The sequence below is a fragment of the Eucyclogobius newberryi genome, unplaced genomic scaffold (assembly GCF_026437365.1).
Source record: "Eucyclogobius newberryi isolate DKJ021-1_F unplaced genomic scaffold, fEucNew1.0.hap1 SCAF_7, whole genome shotgun sequence".
Lineage (NCBI taxonomy): Eukaryota > Metazoa > Chordata > Actinopteri > Gobiiformes > Gobiidae > Eucyclogobius > Eucyclogobius newberryi.
In genome coordinates, this window is record NW_027316389.1 from 16,421,396 (window position 1) to 16,441,095 (window position 19,700).

At 40.4% G+C, this 19,700-nt stretch overlaps 1 protein-coding gene across 1 annotated transcript; it reads left to right on the plus strand.

The window, feature by feature from the left end:
* The first annotated feature begins 2,112 nt into the window (after positions 1 to 2,112).
* On the plus strand, positions 2,113 to 19,239 carry dapk2b (death-associated protein kinase 2b). Its single transcript, XM_072435261.1, has 11 exons — positions 2,113 to 2,257; positions 9,016 to 9,237; positions 9,867 to 10,005; positions 11,118 to 11,247; positions 11,317 to 11,365; positions 11,443 to 11,469; positions 12,604 to 12,753; positions 13,384 to 13,429; positions 17,188 to 17,277; positions 17,361 to 17,438; positions 18,245 to 19,239. Exons 1-11 carry the CDS (start codon positions 2,181 to 2,183, stop codon positions 18,320 to 18,322), a joined length of 1,086 nt encoding a protein of 361 aa, XP_072291362.1. The 5' UTR covers positions 2,113 to 2,180; the 3' UTR covers positions 18,323 to 19,239.
* The last annotated feature ends 461 nt before the right edge of the window (positions 19,240 to 19,700 follow it).

Consider the following 19,700-nt stretch of genomic DNA (forward strand, 5'->3'; position numbering starts at 1 on the left):
TGCATTCATCGTTCTCACATTCTATATTGTAATGAATGGATTATTTAGTATGTAGTAAGAAGGTCCAATATGGACGTTTTTGGCCGATAAACAACGTTAAATAAATATATCATTAATTCGCCTAAAAATTATACTTAACTTTTCCCTTCTGTAAAAATGATATCTACAATATGAACGTTCTCAGCTAAAGTATAAGTTGTTTAATTTTTTGTGCTGATTGTGTAAACTCACAGCCACCTTTTTAGTTACATTGCTCTTCTCAGCCAATTAGAATCTAACTAATATGTCAAATATTGATACTTTACCTCTATCACCAGCACTGACATCACCACTGACTCTCAATGAAACGTCTGTGTTGAATCTTACATTTTTAATCGGTGATGACACAGGTTCACTGCAGCAGCCCCCAACTTTTTCTCTTGTAAGCATCAGGACTATACATTGTTTTCTGGGACAAAATGCATACTAATCCTAAAATCTAGTTTCAATAATTGGTCCTATTACTCATGATTGCTGTTTTCCAGGTAAATTTTCACTCTTTTTTCGAGTTAAAGGCACAGTACGTAACAATTTAGCAAAAAAAAAGAAAGACTAACAAAAGCAGTTTTTTGTTTTGTTTGTTTCTTTAATTTTGGTTTTATTGCACTAAAATGTAAAAAGAATGGTGTCTTTGCTGTGAGCGTAATTGCATCTTTACAAATTTGACACCTCCTGCTTGTTTTAAAACATAAAATCTTGTTCCTTTAGCTATAATATTTCACAGTGTGTCATAAAACTTCATCTATTCCCTTGGAGAATGTTGCGAAATATGGTTTTAACGTTCTATTTCCATGGAATTATGTAGGAATTATGCTCCAGAACTTTACAGACATGGATAAAGTTTTCTTCTAGGGCCCAGAATTGGATTGCGGCGGTCCAGTTCTGGCCCCTGAACCTGCTGTTTGGGCTCCCTGGTTTACTGCATCGGCATAATCATCCAAACAATACAAGGACGTTTGAACAATAGTAGTTTCATTTCCCTGATCTCTATTCGACGTGGAGGACCTACAGGAAACGGCGATGTCTGAAACGCCGCCACTATTGTCTCTTCACGTGTGAATCTGAAACGCTGAAGCGGAGCCGGTGTCAGTTCCTGAAATGCTCAGACATGTCGGTCAGTGTGTTGTTGACAGGCTGCAGTGTCATGACGGGGGGGGCGGGGACCACGGGGCCACAAAAGAGACACTCAGGAGCAGAGAGGCTGAGGCGCTGGAGGAGAAGTCCGATGCACACATGACGAGGAGGACGGAATAAGAACATTTGCTCAGGGTAAGAAGGCTTAAAGTTTGAATCTCTTTTACAAAATGATGTTTATTTGAATTGGACAATGTGTTGTTTCAGCTGGCTTTGACTTTTAACGTGTTTCCATTGAGATTTCATTGCTTTGTGGCATTACTTTTGTCTATCTTATCTACATTTCCATTGAAAACAAACCGGTGCCAGACCCTTTAATGAAAAAAAAGTTACACCTTGCACCTTTAATCATCTTAACTTTGACATTTCGCCTTGTTCCAGTTAATCATTTAGTACATGTAGGCATTAGTGAGCATTATGTATGTGTTATTCCTGCTTGTTTTAGTTAAGATCTGCATTACAAATGAAGTAGTTCAAGGTTTTATCCTCTTTTATGCTATGTTTAGTCCTTCTCTAGTCCTCTTAATACTCAGAAAGTTAAACATTTAGTCTGAAAAGTTTAAGAACATACACAGTCCCTGTCAAACACATTGAATCATAAACTGAAGAGATAGAAAAACTCATTTTCTGACGCTTATTCATTTCGTTTGGACATTTCACAATCAGAGCAAACCGTTCAGCCGCCGTGTCCCAATTACCCAAAACCACCCGATATTTGTAATCTTTCCCCAAGCACAATGTCATAACGCTGAGCACCGGTTTAGCCCATATTTGTCAGAGAACTCCACTCCTCGGAAACCTACAGTGGGTTTTTTCCTAGGCACAAAGGTGAAAGTCTTTACCGCTGGAATGCGTTCTGCTTGTCCCAACTTGTGATAAACATTTTCATCTCTGGAGCGGCAGAATTTTGACGTGCGCTTATGCTTTCTGTTTTTCAAGGAGACTACGCGGAGGAGACAAAAGACGAGCCAAGTTCAGTGTCGTCTATCAAAAGGAAAACCACATCAATGAGGACGTCCGGTATGGCTGTTTTTAAGCAACAGAACGTAGAAGAGTTTTACGAGATGGGAGAGGCGTTGGGGAGGTAAGACTATATTTGTCAATGTGTTCGAAAGTGTGTTCGGTGAGGGATAAGTGTCAGACAAACGTGAGAGAACTGTCAATGCACAAATATCAAGGTTATAGTATAAGCTTTTGCCAATTTATTATGTGTAAACTGGGCTTTTTGCAGCATTTTGAGACGATTGTATGTCATTTTGTGTTTTTATTCACCCAATATTCGCACAATATTCAAATTTTGCACAACTTCAAAACAAAATTCTCTAGTCGTGAGTTCAAATCAGTTGTGTTCCTGTCATTGCCCCTCGTTTGTCTTTGCACTCTGCTTTGTGATTGCGTGTCCAGCTGGAACACTCTTGGGACAAAGTGTTTCATTGCAGTTATGACAGGAGAGGTTAAAAAAAAAAAAAAAAGAAGAAGAATACAGAGGAAACGTTGTCTCGTAAGTCTCTCGTTGAAAGGAAGTGGGTTGTCTGCCTTCTGAGTTGAAGGGTCGAGAGGTGTGGAACGGGCCGCCAACGGATCCAAGTGATTCTGGATGAGGTCACGCGTCATCTCCGGACAGTACCGTGACCACGCCCTGATGGAACGCCGCTTAATGTTCTGCTGAAAAGAGCGACAGCTGCAATAACGACGGAGGAGGGAAAGGAAAGCCTGCGAAGGAATTGGGAGTGGGATTACGGGGATTTTGTAGTGGCCCATTGAACCTGGTCCTCAGACATTGAAAGAAAATCTGTCTAATGCATGTTTAAAATGGGTTATACTTCAGAGTTACCATGTTACTTCTTTTGTACATTTGCGTTTCTTGTTTTTTTGGCTTCTGAGCGTAACTTTTGTGTGTTAAGAGGTGATTTTTAGCCTAAATTCAGGTCTGTTTCACAATAAAACACCCAGTAATGATTGTGATACAGGCTGTTAACAGTTAAATTATTGTTAAGAAGTAGTTTTTCAATTTTTTTCACTAGTTTCTTTACTTTTTTCAATGTATTTTTCATATATTTTTATACATTTTATATTTTTGTTTCCTTCAACTGCTTGGTCACTTGTTGCTCTTTGAAAACCTGACCACCCTGACCACGATATCGCACAGGCTACATTTGTAAAAAAAAAGAAATGTTTGAATTATTCTTAATTTACCCAGCAACTGCTCCAACCTTTAGGCCAGAGGTGCAACTGTGCCGTCTGTTTTTGTCATGTTTTCTGAGCAGGGAGTCTCCTCACACTCTCTTCTTGTTGACAGAGTAAATGTCATGCTCACATACTTCGACTTGTAACTTTTATTACCGTGAGTGATGGTCACATGAGGTCTGCCCCTGCAGCCAGTCTGAAAGAGACATTGTTTAACGCCACAGAACATGTTGTGATTCAGTTTTCAGCGCTTAAACAATTTCACGGTTTCATTTCAGGTGATTTTATTGCTCAAAAATACCTTTTAAAACGAGTGTGACTTGGCTTGGTTGCTTGCACTTGCTCGTCTCCGTGGATATTTAAACAGAAATTAGCTGTCGAGAAGCAAGAAAGGCGTATCAGTGAGAGGGTTCAGCAATCGTTCTGTTTTCTAGAAGGACACGAGGACAAATTGAGTCCAACTCCGGAGAATGTGCACGGGCCGTAGGAGGAACAGGAAGTGTCATTGTTTACTCGCATGCCTGAGCAAAAATAAAAGAAAACGCTTCCAAATTTTGTGACCATCGTTTCTGCCCCAAATGATCTGCAAAATGGATTCTGGGTAATTGGTGGCTGATGGCGTCACTATGTTCTAATGGTCAGGGATATAGGTTAATAAGCAAGTTAAAATGTGTCTACATCCAATCCTCACAGGAAGAAACTGGATTATTATGTATTTTAAATGGCACTGACTTTTTATTGTTTTTAATGAGACAAAATCAAATTAAATATTAAGATTAATCAATATGAAGTATGAAATATGTTAGTAAGGATTGTGAGGAATGTAAATATGCACATTGGTACGTGATATCTACATGGTAATACAGTAATCTATAAATAAACATCTGAAATTAATCTTATGACCCACTCCCGTATTACCGAGTATAAGTTGCACCAACCAAAAATGCATAATAGAGAAGAAAAAAACATATATAAGTTGTACTGGAGTATAAGTCACATTTTTGTGGGAAATTTATTTGATAAAATCTAAAACAGACATTATTAGATTAAAGAACGTGATGAATAGGTGTATGTATGCTAACGCTATCAGCTACATGAGGCACAGACAGAACTGTGGTAAGTGTCTGGTATGTTAACGTAACATATTAACAGTTATTCAGATAACTATAGCATAAAGAACATGCTAACAAGTTTACCAAAGCATCAGTTTTACCCCAAATCACTAAATCCATTGAATTCTTCTTCCTCTGTGTCACTTCTAAACAACTCCACAAACTCCAGAGGAAGAGGAAGTGCAGATTCTTCTTCTGCGTCGCTTTGAGTCTAGAGCGCCCTCTTGTGGTTGTCACTGTCAAAATAACGAATAATATCACATCGTAATGTCAGTCGCTCTGGAGTACAAGTCGCACCCTGGCCCAAACTATGAAAAGCCCGGAAAATATGGTACTTTTTGGATGGAAATGCCATTGATGACTGCGTTGTCCTTAGAAGGGCGATTGCTCAGGTTGTTTGTCAGATTGTGTTACTGCAGTGGCTTTGTAGAACGTACTCTGTAAACAACGACCTGATATGTCGTCCGTATAAAACCAGTTGACCCTGTAGTTCAAACCAAACAAACACTGCAAAAACATCCTGAAATGCATCTGCTCAGTTTAGCGGTTCATATTTCACTTTTCTGACAAACGTTGATGCGTTGATGAACCTAATCCTTATTTTAAAACTTAAAATCACACTCGCTATTGACGGAAAGGCTTCAGGGGGGACGACTGACGAGTGGACCTCCCTTTGCTTTGTGCCGTGACGATTCTGGCCCGGAGGTGGTTCGTGTGAGAGCTTTGCACGTGGGGCCATCGCTCAAACGTGGTGGTGCCTAATGACCTGCAGCTGTTGGAGATGGAAAGCGTGTGGAGAGATGGTGGTCCCAGGTCCACAGTCGGACCCCCCCCTCCTCGCAGACAGATGGGACACTTCCAGAGGCTCAGTTGATAGAGCATTTGCCCCTCAACCAGAAGCTACATAGACACCATTTTGCAGACGATGTACTGCCCCACCTGTGTGTATAATCGTAACACTCAAACTCGATATTGACGTCTCTATGTTTGTGTGTTTTGTGGTGGTCGAATGGGCCGATGTCTTTCTTAAGCGGGTTCCACACCGCGACCTTTCTGTTGTCTACCCCGGTGTGGCTTCAGTTGTAGCTTATCACTACCAAGTACAGGTTGGATAATTAGGAAAGGATAATGCAAGATGAAAAACTGTATTGTCCTAAAACCAAGTCACGAACTTGGATTCAACAAAGCAAATGCAGTAGGTCCGAGCCTCCTGCTGGAGAACTGTCTTTCAGCTCAAACCCGACTTCTCATTTCTGAATCAACCATGTGGAAAGACGAATCCCATGGTCATGGAAAAGTTGTCAGTGTGTTTGGGAAGGGTCAAATTATTGGCATCGAGCAGAGAAAACATCTAAGGAGAAGCAGAAACGAATCTACTGCTGAACAAAATAACTGAAACGTGATCCAAACAAAAGTTAACATTTTATTTTTGCTCTTGTGTTTCTTAATGTCACTTCCTGTGATACTTGGAAGATCAACCAAGACATTTACACTTTTACACAGTCCTCACCCAGTCCGCCGCTCAGCAGCACACTTCAGTCTGGTTGAAGCCAGGCCCCTCTCTCCCCCCCTCTCCCCCTCTCTCTCCCCTCTCCCATTCTCCCTCCTCTCTCCCTCTCTCTCATCTCCCTCTCTCCCCCTCCTCTCCCTCCTCTCTCCCTCCCCTCCTCTCTCTCTCCCTCTCTCCCCCTCCCCTCCTCTCTCTCTCCCTCTCTCCCTCTCCCTCCCTCTCTCTCTCTCTCCCTCTCTCCCCCTCCTCTCCCTCCTCTCTCCCTCCCTCTCTCTCTCTCTCCCTCTCTCCTTCTCCCTCCTCTCCCTCCTCTCCCCCTCTCTCTCCCTCTCTTCCCCCCGCTCTCTGTCTCTCTCTCCCCCTCTCTCCCTCCCCTCTCTCTCTTTCCCTCCCTCTCTCCCTCCCTCTCCCTCCCTCTCTCTCCCTCCCTCCCTCTCTCCTTCTCCCTCCTCTCCCTCCTCTCCCCCTCTCTCTCCCTCTCTTCCCCCCGCTCTCTGTCTCTCTCTCCCCCTCTCTCCCTCCCCTCTCTCTCTTTCCCTCCCTCTCTCCCTCCCTCCCTCTCTCTCCCTCCCTCCCTCTCTCCTTCTCCCTCCTCTCCCTCCTCTCCCTCCTCTCTCTCCCTCCCTCCCCCTCGCCCCTGGCCTGGAGCTTTACGTTTTGTGTGCTGATGAAGCAACTCAGGCTCCTCTTCAGTTCACACATTATGATAGTGATCTGAACCAGAGTAGCTCTTTCAAACACGTCCTCCGGGTAAAGATTTCAGATCGTCACGTCTCAAAGCTCCTAAAGCCCGTACTGAGGGGCAGGATTCTGATGCATAACTCATAACTAATTATAATAAATAGTATCAAATTATAAAAATCAGACATAAAAGACTCGCCAAAGGAATGACAGAGCCAGGTTAAACGTAATAATTGTTTAGCTTTTTTGATCAATGTTTCCGCTAAAATAACGCTTCACACGTGTGCTTTTGCAGGTCACGTGTTTCACATATAGAAACTCCATGTTCCACTTGTGCGGTTCGTGAGCTTCCTCCTTTTTATCTTCCTCCACAAAAGCAGAGGGAAAGTGCTCTATTCTTAGGCCACGAGCGACATGATGATGCAAGACGGTACAAGAACACAGCCTCTCTTTTAATTTGAGGCGTGCATGCATTCTGTGAAACCCATCAGAGGGATATTACCCAAGATGCTTTGAAACCCTTGATCTTATTCTGTGAAGTGGACTCGCAGTTCACTCGCTGACCATTTGGCGAAGAGACTGCACAGGTTTTACATCCACCATACAATCCATAAATACATTTCACACGCTACACGTTTTAATTCTGTTCCTCTTTTATGCAGAACTCTTCGTGTTCCACCGTGTGACTTTTATTCACGTGTCCATTCTTTATCCAAACAGTTTAAACCCATTGAATGCTACATCTCTTTAGCATGAGAGATCTGGCCAAGTGCACGTCACCAAACACAAGTTGCAAAAACTGTTTAGAAACTCTGGTATAATCACGACAAAACGACATTCAGAGGCATAAACAATGTGACTAGAATTCTCGCTCTTTGTTTTATGACCACAGAACAATGTTTACGGTGACTTTGTGGTATTTCTTCAGTCCAAAACAGCATCTGGATCTGTCATATTGTTTTTGTCAGGGTTGAATTCGCCTCTAAATAAAACAAATAGTCAAACTGCAGCGGGCCAAAGCTCATATTGCACCGCATGTACCTTTTGACTTTGTGTACACAGTCGCCAAAGTGGGTCGTTGACTTTGAGTTTACATATTGCTATGGCGAGGGCAGACGACGTGGCACAGTCGGCACCCAGACTGACTTGTGTTGTAGTGATAATCTCTCCCTCCGTGCCGCACATTTTGACCAGGCGACTGTTTCGGAAATAGTCTTCACACTTCTAAGTTCGCTCTGTCAGTGACAACACAGGCGGCTTTCCATTGTCAGAGCGTTTAGAGTTTGTCAATCAGATGTTTCCAGTGGAGTGAAGGTGGCGGAGGCAGTGGCCCAGAAAACAGGAAGTCTTTACCGACTTTACTAGTCACTTTGACACACGGCTTCCTTCTAAACTTCCTTGAAAGCTGTTTCCTGTTTTTGATATCAATAACGCTAAACAACAGTGATATTTTGCATGATTGATAGAGGGGTAAATGTAAGTGCAGATTTAATTGTATCCTGTGTACAAGACTCTATGTTTTGCACGTTAGAATGTTTGCAATGGAGTTTTGATTGTTTTTAAATACACTTTTCAGTGAACAGTTTAGAAGTGTCTACCTCTGAACTGCTGAAAGTTCCATTAACAAAAAAAATAATAATCTTCATATTTCTTCATCATGATTTGTTTGATTTTATTCTTAAAAGCTTGCAAAATGTCCTTTTTCCTATTTCCGAGCTCCAAACCACAAAACCACACTGACTTTACTTGGCTGCTGCTCTTGATTAAACTGCCAGCTCTAGATTTCCAACTGACATTCACAGACTTCCATTTTCCACAGCAGTGTTTCATTTAAATGTCAAACTGCATTTTGATTTAACATATTTTGATTCTAAAAAAACACAAAATAATTGTTGTTTCTTTCATTTCACCGTGTGGTCTCATACTTTCAAGACCATTCTAAAAATATTTTCTTTTTCAGAATCAATAACTTTTAAAATTACTATATAGTTTTGATTCCAGTTTCAATGATAATACTACTAATAATAATAATAGTAATAATATCTGAGCATTGATTTATACATTTTTTTTGTCACCCTTAGTCTGAATCAGAAAACATAAGCCTACTATTGCAATATTGTTTATACTGTAAGTAAGTACATTTTATTTGTATAGCACCTTTTACAGACAGAAGTCACAAAGTGCTTCACAAAAACACAGAATAAAACAATAAAAACACAAAAAACGTACAGTGAGCGATACACATACAACAATATACAGTCAAATCAGTCCCTAAAGCAAATGTAATTAAAAGACTCGACTACATAAAAAGGTTTTGAGTCTTATATCATATATTTTATTGTGTTCCTGCAGTGGGCAGTTTGCCATCGTGAAGCGCTGCCGGGAGAAGAGCAGCGGTGTGGAGTATGCAGCCAAGTTCATCAGGAAGTGTCTGAGTCGAGTGAGCAGGCGAGGAGTGAAGCGAGAGCAGATCCAGAGGGAGGTGTCCATCCTCCAGGAGCTGCAGCATCCCAACATCATCTCAGTGCACGACGTGTACGAGACACGCACCGAGGTGGTGCTCATCCTGGAGCTGTGAGCACCCGTGTTCCTCCATGTGACTTCATGACTTTTATTATTGTGTCTGGATATATTTATGCCCAGCCCTTCACAAGACACCATTAACGTAATATGTCCTGGACAAACATTTAAATTAGTCTTCAAACATACATGAACTTATTTTAAATAAATGAGTCTGCTTCTAAATAAAGCCAATTTATATACATTTAAATTAAATAACAATGACATTTTTCATGTTGTCATAGCAAAACATTTCAAGACTATGGGAAAACATCTCATCAAACAAAGCATTTCTAAATCCATAAAAATGAGACAATACATTTGCACTGTTGCCATAGACAATTTTGAATGGAGAAGATTTGAAGAGATGGAAGTTTTCAAAATTTTCAAAACTCAAATCATAGTGTTTATATTATTGAAAATCACAATGTCAAATGTCTCACAAATTTACGTTTACATTCATCACATTTTAAAAATCAGACTTTGATCCTTGGTTCATTTCATGCCAGGCATATATTTAAAATGGGCAATTAAAAAAAACTTTTTTCTTTATACTCTAGAACAAATACGAAAAAGTTGGTCATTTATTTGTAAGTGAATTTAGTGTTCCCACAAAGCCAACATGTGTGCGTCTGTGTGTGAAGTGTTTCTGGAGGAGAGCTCTTTGACTTCCTGTCCCAGAAGGAGTCTCTGAGTGAGGAAGAGGCCACACGCTTCATCAAACAGATCCTGGAAGGCGTCCGGTACCTACACTCCAAAAGTATCGCTCATTTTGATTTGAAGGTAAACCCCCCTCACATACAACAAACCACGCACAACAAACCCGTCGCCTCGAGGACAAAAACAACTCCCAGATCTGCTCTTATATTCATCGCCTGTGAACTTGTCTGAACTCTGCTCTGAGTACGTGGCACGTACACTGAAAGACAAAAGAGCTGCTGAAGGTTCTGCCACACTGCTCTGTACGCTCTGTCCCACATTCAGTCAAAGAGCTGTGGAGTTCATTGGATCCAAAAACTAATTGGTTCACAAAAGGTTAAAGGTCGACCGAACGAAGTCAGTGAGAGCATGGAGTCAGGAACATGCCAACAAGTCAATTAACACCATTACTCTGTATTGTACTGTAGATTAGGCCTCACAACACTGCATTAAAATGTTAGAAAATATTGTGTAAAATGTCCGATAACTATATTTTAATGAGTACTATATTTTAATGGGTATTAAAGATGATCGTTAATTAATTCATGTCTTTATGAATGCATTTATTTCGTATACTACACACCTTAGTATATCATTTTTAGTGTTTATTTTAAAATGTGAACTAAATATATATTATTATCATGCTTAGTGCACACTTCAGCTGTCTAACTGAACCTATTTTCTATTTTATTTATTTATTTATAAGTTTATTTAACCAGGAGCTCCTGTTGAGATTCAAAGACCTAGTCAAGGCAATCAACACAGAACAGGAAATCACAAATTATTACATCATAAAAATGACTAAATTCTCAATCACAAGACTTTTTTATAGTTTTCTTTAACTTATCAAGTGACACTAGAGCTTCCAATTTAAGTCTTTTTGGAGATTACTCCAAGTACAAGGTGCAGAGGGTGGAGAAAGCTGATTTCCCTACCTTAATGTCCAATCCTGGAACACCAATATACGTGAGGTCAGACAGCTGAAAGGTGCAAGAAGCATGATAACCATTAAAATACACGATACACAGGAAAATGTGATATAAAATACACAGGAAATAAGTGTGTGTATGAATTAAATCTGTGGTGTGTCTTGTCTCTTGTTCTCGTTGCCCAATGTCATGTCATGTCTCGTCTTGTGGGACTTCTGTTTGCTCCTGCTCCTTCTCAAACCGTCCGCCCTTGTTTTTCCCGTTCAGCCTGAGAACATCATGCTGCTCGACCGCAACGTGCCCCTGCCCCGCATCAAGATCATCGACTTCGGACTGGCCCACAGGATCGAACCCGGCGTCGATTTCAAGAACATCTTCGGCACGCCAGAGTTCGTGGGTATGTTCCGCGGCGCCCCCCCGTCGATCCGTTTAACCGCTCCGTGTCTAATGCCCGGTCTATTTGCAGCGCCGGAGATCGTGAACTACGAGCAGCTGGGCCTGGAGGCGGACATGTGGTGAGAGCGGAGCGACCTCGGCCCGCCGCTGGCCAGGGTGACATAGCGGAGCATTAACTGGTGTTTGTTTTCCACAGGAGCATCGGAGTCATCACGTACATCCTGTGAGTGGAGCCGCCGTGAATGAACGTGGACGCCACAGTAGGGCCACAAGTGCCTAACGCGATTTCTATTGTCGGTCTTAAACGGAGGTGGACGAGGTTGAGCAAAATGAATGTCTCGATCATTTTTGGAGCGTCCCGATAACGATATTCAGACCACAATATGTAAATTGAACAGACATGTGCTAAAACATGTCTTTAAACGTATTGGTTGTGGTTTAATTATCAGATGTAGATATAATCGCACAAACATCACATTATACCTTCATTTATTACCTTTTTAGTTAAATTTTTATGGGCTCATTTTGTAGCATTTTTTACTATAAATATATACTTGGGATTCAAACTTTGCTTATCCTCAAAATAATATTAATATTATTATCAAAAACGTTTTATATTGCCCAGCTTAATCTTCAATGTGGAGACAGCCAATACAGCACAAACAAAGCATATATTTTTCTTCTGTTATTTTAAAACAATAAAACAAATGAAGAGATAATTTGTCTCGACAGGATAATAAATAAACGCTTCAAAGGTTTTATGAACATAAACAAGACACAAAAGAGCACAAAAATTGTACATTTTCTTTTCAAACCACATTTGCAGACAGTAGATTAGCCGTATTTGTCTCTAGTTTATTATTGACCGTTTGAAATGACTGAATGTTTCACTTACATTTTGATTAATAGCACAGCGTTAACAAAGCTACTTCCCTGTGATTGGTTCAGTCACTTGTCATTCACTCAAAGCATGAGTAGCACCAAAAGGAGGAGTGGGCAGAGGAAAAACTAGTCTGCACAGATGAAATTACCGTATTTCCTGCACTATAAGGCGCACTTAAATTTACTTAAATGCACTTTAATTGTCTCAAAAAACGACAGTGCACCTTATAATCCAGTGCGCCTTATATATGGATTAATTCTGGTTGTGCTCACTGACCTCGAAGCGATTTTGTGTGATACACGTTTAGTTTCGCTTAATGCACCTTATATATGAAAAATGATTGAAAATAGACCATTCATTGACAGTGCGCCTTATAGTGCAGAAAATACAGTATATTTGAGGATGGAGCCACACTTGTCTCCAGATTCGTAGATGTTTGTATGAAATGTTAAATGTCGTAATGTCCTGTTTCAGTCTGAGCGGAGCGTCGCCTTTCCTCGGCGAGACCAAGCAGGAAACGCTCGGGAATATTTCCGGGGTGAATTACGACTTCGACGAGCTGTTCAGCAACACGAGTGAACTGGCCAAGAGCTTCATCACACAGCTCCTGGAGAAAGACACGAGGTACAGCAAACCCTTCTTTATTTTAGTATTAAACATTATCATATTTCTGTGCCACTGGGAAGCGTTTGTGTCTGTGAAAGGTGCTTTACAAATACACTTTTACTCACAATGTGGATCTAACGGCAGAAAACATGTGGAAATACTTTGAACAACCGTTTTATTGTAACACAAACAAGTGGACTATGGCTACATGCATTTATCCACTTTCTTGACCTGAATTGACACTATTTACCCGGGACGGTCCCAGTTATGAGCCCTGTGTCCAGACGTCCCTATTTACCCGGGACGGTCCCAGTTATGAGCCCTGTGTCCAGACGTCCCTATTTACCCGGGACGGTCCCAGTTATGAGCCCTGTGTCCAGATGTCCCTATTTACCCGGGACGGTCCCAGTTATGAGCCCTGTGTCCAGACGTCCTTATTTACCCGGGACGGTCCCAGTTATGAGCCCTGTGTCCAGACGTCCTTATTTACCCGGGACGGTCCCAGTTATGAGCCCTGTGTCACACAAACAAGTGAACTATGGCTACATGCATTTATCCACTTTCTTGACCTGAATTGACCTTGTTGTTTATGTTTGTTTATGTCGTATGTTGTTATGTTTATGTGTTATTTCTGTGTTTGTCCTTTAGAAAACGGATGACGATAGAGGAAACCCTGAACCATCCCTGGATAAAGGTAGACTTGGCTGTCTCCGGCTCACTTGAAGCATGTTCGGTTGTTTCACTCGCTAGTCTACGTCCGACAATGACATTTATCTGTTTTCACGTCAACCTGATCAGGGAAATCAGCAAGTGTTTGACTAAAGTGAATCTTTTCAAAGCGATGGCCGCAGGATAAATATTGAACCACTGGGAATAGAGTGAAGCGCTTTCATAATCAGAAAAGGGTTTTTATGATTTTCAGTGATCCAAAATTCACAAAGGAACTTGTAAGGCACAACATAAATACAATAAATGCAATAAATACAATAAGTACAATAAATAAATACAATAAATGCAATCAATCCATAAATAAAATAAATAAAATAAATAAAATAAATAAAATAAATAAAATAAATAAAATAAATAAAATAAATAAAATAAATAAAATAAATAAAATAAATAAAATAAATAAAATAAAATAAAATAAAATAAATAAAATAAATAAAATAAATAAAATAAAATAATAGTTTAAAAATATGTAGACTATGCTTGCAGAATGAATTATGTGTAAGAATAAAACACTTGTATTAATCCATTGCATTATTATTATTATTAGTCTCTTTGGAACTGTATTGTATTTACTATAAACAAAGCAACAATTCCTTTGCTCAGGATTTGGCGTCACATATTTTCTCATCATTTGGTCTGTTTTTAATGACATTTTTACACCGATGTTTTTTCTGCCTCGCCTTTTATTGCTGAAAACATATTTTCCCTCTTTCGTGGTGGTGGAGGCACTAAACTGTTCGATAATATAATACATTCTGCAATGATGTAGTGACGCAGTGTCTAGTTTGAAACACAGTTAAATATTGAATGGATCTTTACATTGTTGAAAGAGTGTCTTATCTCTTAAACCCAAATACATGTTTCGCTCTCACGCCCTTTAACTGAATATTTGCTCTGGAAGACAAACACAAACTGTACTTTGTGTTGTCGCTGCACCACGCCCTTCTCTAGGGGAAAATGCTTTGTGCTGCAGATTTTATACTATATTATTATTATACAGTGAAGCAGAAATGTGTTGACATTAGAGCTCAGCGACTTGTAACAAAAGTTCATATTCAAATGTTCTCAGGTCACGATTTTAATCTAGCATTGCCGTTTTCTAAAGCTGCCGAGTTCACACACTGACTTTTGGTTGGTTAAATTCGCTTGTCAATCACTCAGAACATAACAGAGACTGACCAATAGAAAAAGTGGATGTCCTTAAGTTTGAGTGCTGAGCTGCAGTAAACGGAAAAGCAATATTCCTTGAAATTCATTCAGAATTACATTTAATATTGTTATACCGCAGACCAAAGATGAATTTTAGGAATTTATTTACACATATTTTCACATAATTGATTGTGGGATGAGCGTTATTTTATTTATTTTATTTAACATTTACTTATACAGGGAAAATCCAATAAGAAAAACTATTTTTCATGACTACAATGTTAAAACAAAATACAGATTGAACAAACAAACAAACAAACAAACAAAACAGAATATGCAAATAAAATGCCAATAAAACATTCCATAAAACAATATGTAAAATAAAAAAATACACCAGAACACAACAATGCCACACTTTTTATTTTAAAAAAACAACAATGACAATCTGGCTTTAATATTATTTATCATAACTCCAGATGCTCAAGTATTTGTAGTGAGATACAATCATATTACCATCACACATTCACACATAGAAAATAGCAGTTTCATTTTTATTACGATTCATGTAAACTTTGTACATTTAAATCGCTTTGAAGACGTGAACAAAAGTCCTTTGCTTCTCCAGAAAGTTCATGCTTCACTGTGATTGGTTAACTCCAGCTGTCAGTCACTCAGAGTCTCACAGAGGCAGTAGCAGAAGTGTGTAGGTGGAAAAAAGTGTCTTAAGTCAAGAGTAAATCTACATTGAAGAGAAACTTAATGAATTACATTATATTTGACCTCCACAGCCGATTGTCTCGATTCTCTCGACTTCGACACATTTAGTCTTGTTTTTGTGACTTTTTTGCACTGATACTTGTTCAAATGATTTCTGACGCCAAGTTCAAAGCTTTAACGTCGATAAAATGATCCTCCTCGACTTGGAAAAGCACTAAACTGAACGAACCCGCCCTCCTCTAAACGCATGCGAGTGTCTGCGGTGGCGTTCTTCACCTTTGACCTTTGACACTAACCTGGAGGAGTTGACCGCGTGTGTTTGAGAGCCAACACTGCCGTTCTGACCCCGTGTCCCCCTCGCCCTTTTATCCTGAAGTCCCGCCGCCATACGCCAGAGGAGACCGACCGACTCGACGACGACGACCCCTTGCCTTGTCCCGACCTCGCCCACGCCCACCTGGAGCGACTGTCGTGCCTGGCGGAGGAGCCGGACGCGCTGGAGGCCGGGCTGGCGGAGGTCGGAGGCGCTCAGGAAGCGCTGCGGGGGGACATCCGGGCTCTCCTCGTCCGCGCCCGCCGGAGAGGAGAGGAGAGGCGTGGCACGTGGAGGAGGAGGGCGCGGCCGGCGGCGGGTGGCTCTCGGAGGCGCGGCGGGTGCTCGCGGGGGTGGAGGAGAGTCGGAGGACGCTGCGGGGGAGCGTGAGGGAGGTGGAGGTGGTTTCGGACGGCATCGGGAGGAGCCACGGGCGGAGGCAGAGGAGGCTGGACGCGCTGAGGCTGGACGCGCTGAGGCTGGACGCGCTGAGGCTGGACGCGCTGAGGCTGGACGCGCTGAGGCTGGACGCGGGGCTGATCCCGTCCTCGCTGTGGCTCGGAGAAGATTACGGGGACACAAAACCCACAGAGGGATAAAACGACACCTTAATATCATGATTTTGTGCCTCCAAGAAGCATTGGACTCATAATTACATGTATTTATGCACCAGTGAAAGCAGAAGGACAGAGAATGCACTGGTGTACTGCGTCCTACTCCCAAAGGCTCCATTTATTTATTATTTTATTGATTTAAATGTACTTTGTTTTTGTTATGTGGGTTTGGATAAATATAAAGTTGTCGCTCAAATATTGAACTATATTTTAGAAGTAAAATAGAGCTTAACCTGCAAAAGTACATTTAATATACATATTTTCCTCCTATGTAAAGCACTTTGAATTAAATTGTGTACGAATACATCTTTCTTTACAGTATTATTAACAGTAATCGCAGTTGTATTTACACTTGATACATCTAACTTAATTTAAGCACATTTTTGTGCTAAATAACACTTGAAAACAACTGCTTATATTATTATTTAAAACGTTTTTCTTTTGTAAAGTTTGTTTTTCACTGGAACATCATCCATTATGTTAATTTATTTATTTAGATGTTTTATTGTTACGGTGTTGCACTTTTATTTCCTCACCCAAAGAGTTTTTCTTTTTATTAATTTAATTTATCCAAAAAACATGAACTTGAAAAACTTGAGCACTTGTATTTATTTCTTAATGTATTTATTTATTGGAAATGTTGATGTTTTGTTCGCACTGCGATCACAAGAATAAACGTGCCCTGAATAAGGATCGTCGCACTGTTTTAAGAGCTTGAATTAAACTGTTTTAAGAACTTGAATAAAACTGTTTTAAGAGCTTATGTCAAACAGTTTTAAGAGCTGTTTTAAGAGCTGTTTTAAGAGCTGTTTTCAGAGCTGTTTTCAGAGCTGTTTTCAGAGCTGTTTTCAGAGCTCTCCCGCACTTTACCTCTGTGTTTACCGTTGCCACTTGTAGCTTCAGTGATTTGACGTTCCCGTTTCCCCGCAGCCTCTGAACCCTCGACAGGCCATGGTCAAGAGACTGTCTGTGGTCAACCTGGAGAACTTTAAGAGACAGTACGCCCGGCGCCGATGGAAGGTACTGCACACACACGCACACGCACACGCACACGCACACGCACACGCACACACGTAATGCCTGTATGTGTGTGTCTTCTGCAGCTGTCGTTCAGAATTGTAGCGCTGTGTAATCACTTGACGCGCATCATGAAGAAGAGTCCGAAGGTGCTGGAGGACGGGGTGAGAACTCAAACACGTTACACGGTTTGGCTATTGAAACCATCAACTTCCTCTGTCTTTTCTTTCTAAAAATGGATTTACAACGTGATTACAATGAGAAGTTATGATGCAGATGCAGTAAAGTGTGTTATTTTACCCCAAACTTTTTTTTATTTTTTAATTTAAGCAGAATTTTGGAACAAACTCCCATAATATAAAAAATAATAATAAAGCATATTTTTTAATGAAAATTGGCATTACTAATAATTGTCTTAGTAACACAAAATACTCACTTATAAAACCTCAAAGAACAATTTTACCGTAATTTCCGGACTATAAATCGCTCTGGAGTATAAATTGCACAAACTATGAAAAAATAAAAAAGACCTATCCGGAACATACGCTACATGTTTTTTTTCCAGCGTTTCACTTTCTCAAACTGTGGTACGTGAACGATAAGTCAAATAATTGCTTCATTTAGATTCAATTGAATCCACAGTTTCATCCTCTTTTGGTCAAGTCCTTATTTAGAATTGGTAAAGCAAAGGTTTGTCCTAGTTTAGACCTGGTTTTGTCCCAGTTTAGACCTGGTTTAGTCCTAGTTTAGACCTTTAATAATCCTGTTATAGACTTGGTTTAGATCTGGTGGTGCTCAGAAAGCCAAATATATAAGTTCGAGACCCGGTGCTCTAGCTATTGCTAATATAACAATAGAGGCCACTTTACTGCCAAAACTAGCAACAGGAAAAGCATTTGAGGAACACAGTGTAATATTATGTTGCAAACACGCTCTGTGGAGGTTGTAATCCCCCCGTGTGCTCGTCTAGAGGGACTGTGAAAGTGACCAGGAAGAGGACATCTTGAAGAGGAGGCCGCGGACCCGAAAGAGGAGCAGCACGTCCTGAGGAACCGGCCCGTTACCGGAGGACCGCGCGCTTTGTCGCTCACAGTTCGCCGCTGGTCATTTAGTTCCCATAAACCAGCTGGAGATCGCAACGGTTTTCGTCCCGGTTTACGTCGAATACGAATGTAATTACTGGGCTCGTCCACGCGAAACGAAAACTGTCTGAGTTCAGTGTCTTGTCTGTCAGAAACATAACTTGAAGGGCGAGCTTATCCTTTCTCTAGTATTAAAAAAAGTGGTGGGATTCATGCATTCATACATAAAGGCGCGATTGTTGTCAAGAGAAAGGACGTTAAAGGCTCAGAATAATGTGGCAATTTCTAAATAACAGCAACAAATCCGTTCAAGTTTTCTGCTTTAGAGATGTCTGTTGTCTCCTCTCCTCCATCTGAAATGATAATGTACATTTCTATAACTCTGTGAACACGACTTCTCTCTGTCTGGAGCCATTTTGTGACGTTTTACCAATTAGTTGCACGTTTTTCTCTGTAAATTGTGGTTTTCCTTTCAATTCTGATCGGGCGTACCTGCCAAAAACATCCAGATGACAGTTGTATCGCGGTGTAATTAGCATTTTCGCGGCGCAAGAAAAGGCCCATTGTGGACGTGAACTAGGAAGTCGGTGTAATTTGCACATCCACAGTTTCCTCTTCCAACTGCAGTCTTAACCTCGCTGTGTTGCATCCGTGTTCTGCCTGAAATAAAGTATAAGCAAATGTTTACATACTGCCCCACTGATAGTTTAGTTACCTCTCTTGCCTGGATTTATTAACAAATGGTTATTAAGAATGATAGTTTTTATATTTATGTGTAAATACTAGTGCCAGATGTCTTACTTTCTATAGGTCATAAAGTGAACAAAATGTGCCTTTTGGTTTGCACTGTGTGATGTCGGCATTAAATGTATTTTTGATGGTCTTTTGGGACTCGAGTGTATTTATTTTAACAACCATAAGAGTTTATAAAAGGATGTGAATTTGCAGAATATTTGACTTACAGTTACTTTAAAATGATATGACTCAAGTAGAAGTGCAAAGTTAGAGCTCCAAGAAACATCTGCTCACGTATAAGAGTCATTTGTTAGAGTAAAACTGTATGTAATTTCATATTGTTAATGTAAAGCTTCTGTGTCTTGTGGTCCCAGGAGGAACCAGGGATTTCAAGATTATTAGGTTCATCGATAATTGTAGTTATTTTGGTCACAATATAATCGTAAAGACTAAAGAATTATAATTGGGACATTTTTCAAAGTAAAATTACATTGTTTTTTTCAATTCAATTTATGGAAATGTGAACATTTTCAAACTAAATGAGATCTTTTTATAGTTCAGTTAAAAGAAATGTGACGGTTTTAGTCCTTTCTGCTCACTTTTTCCTAA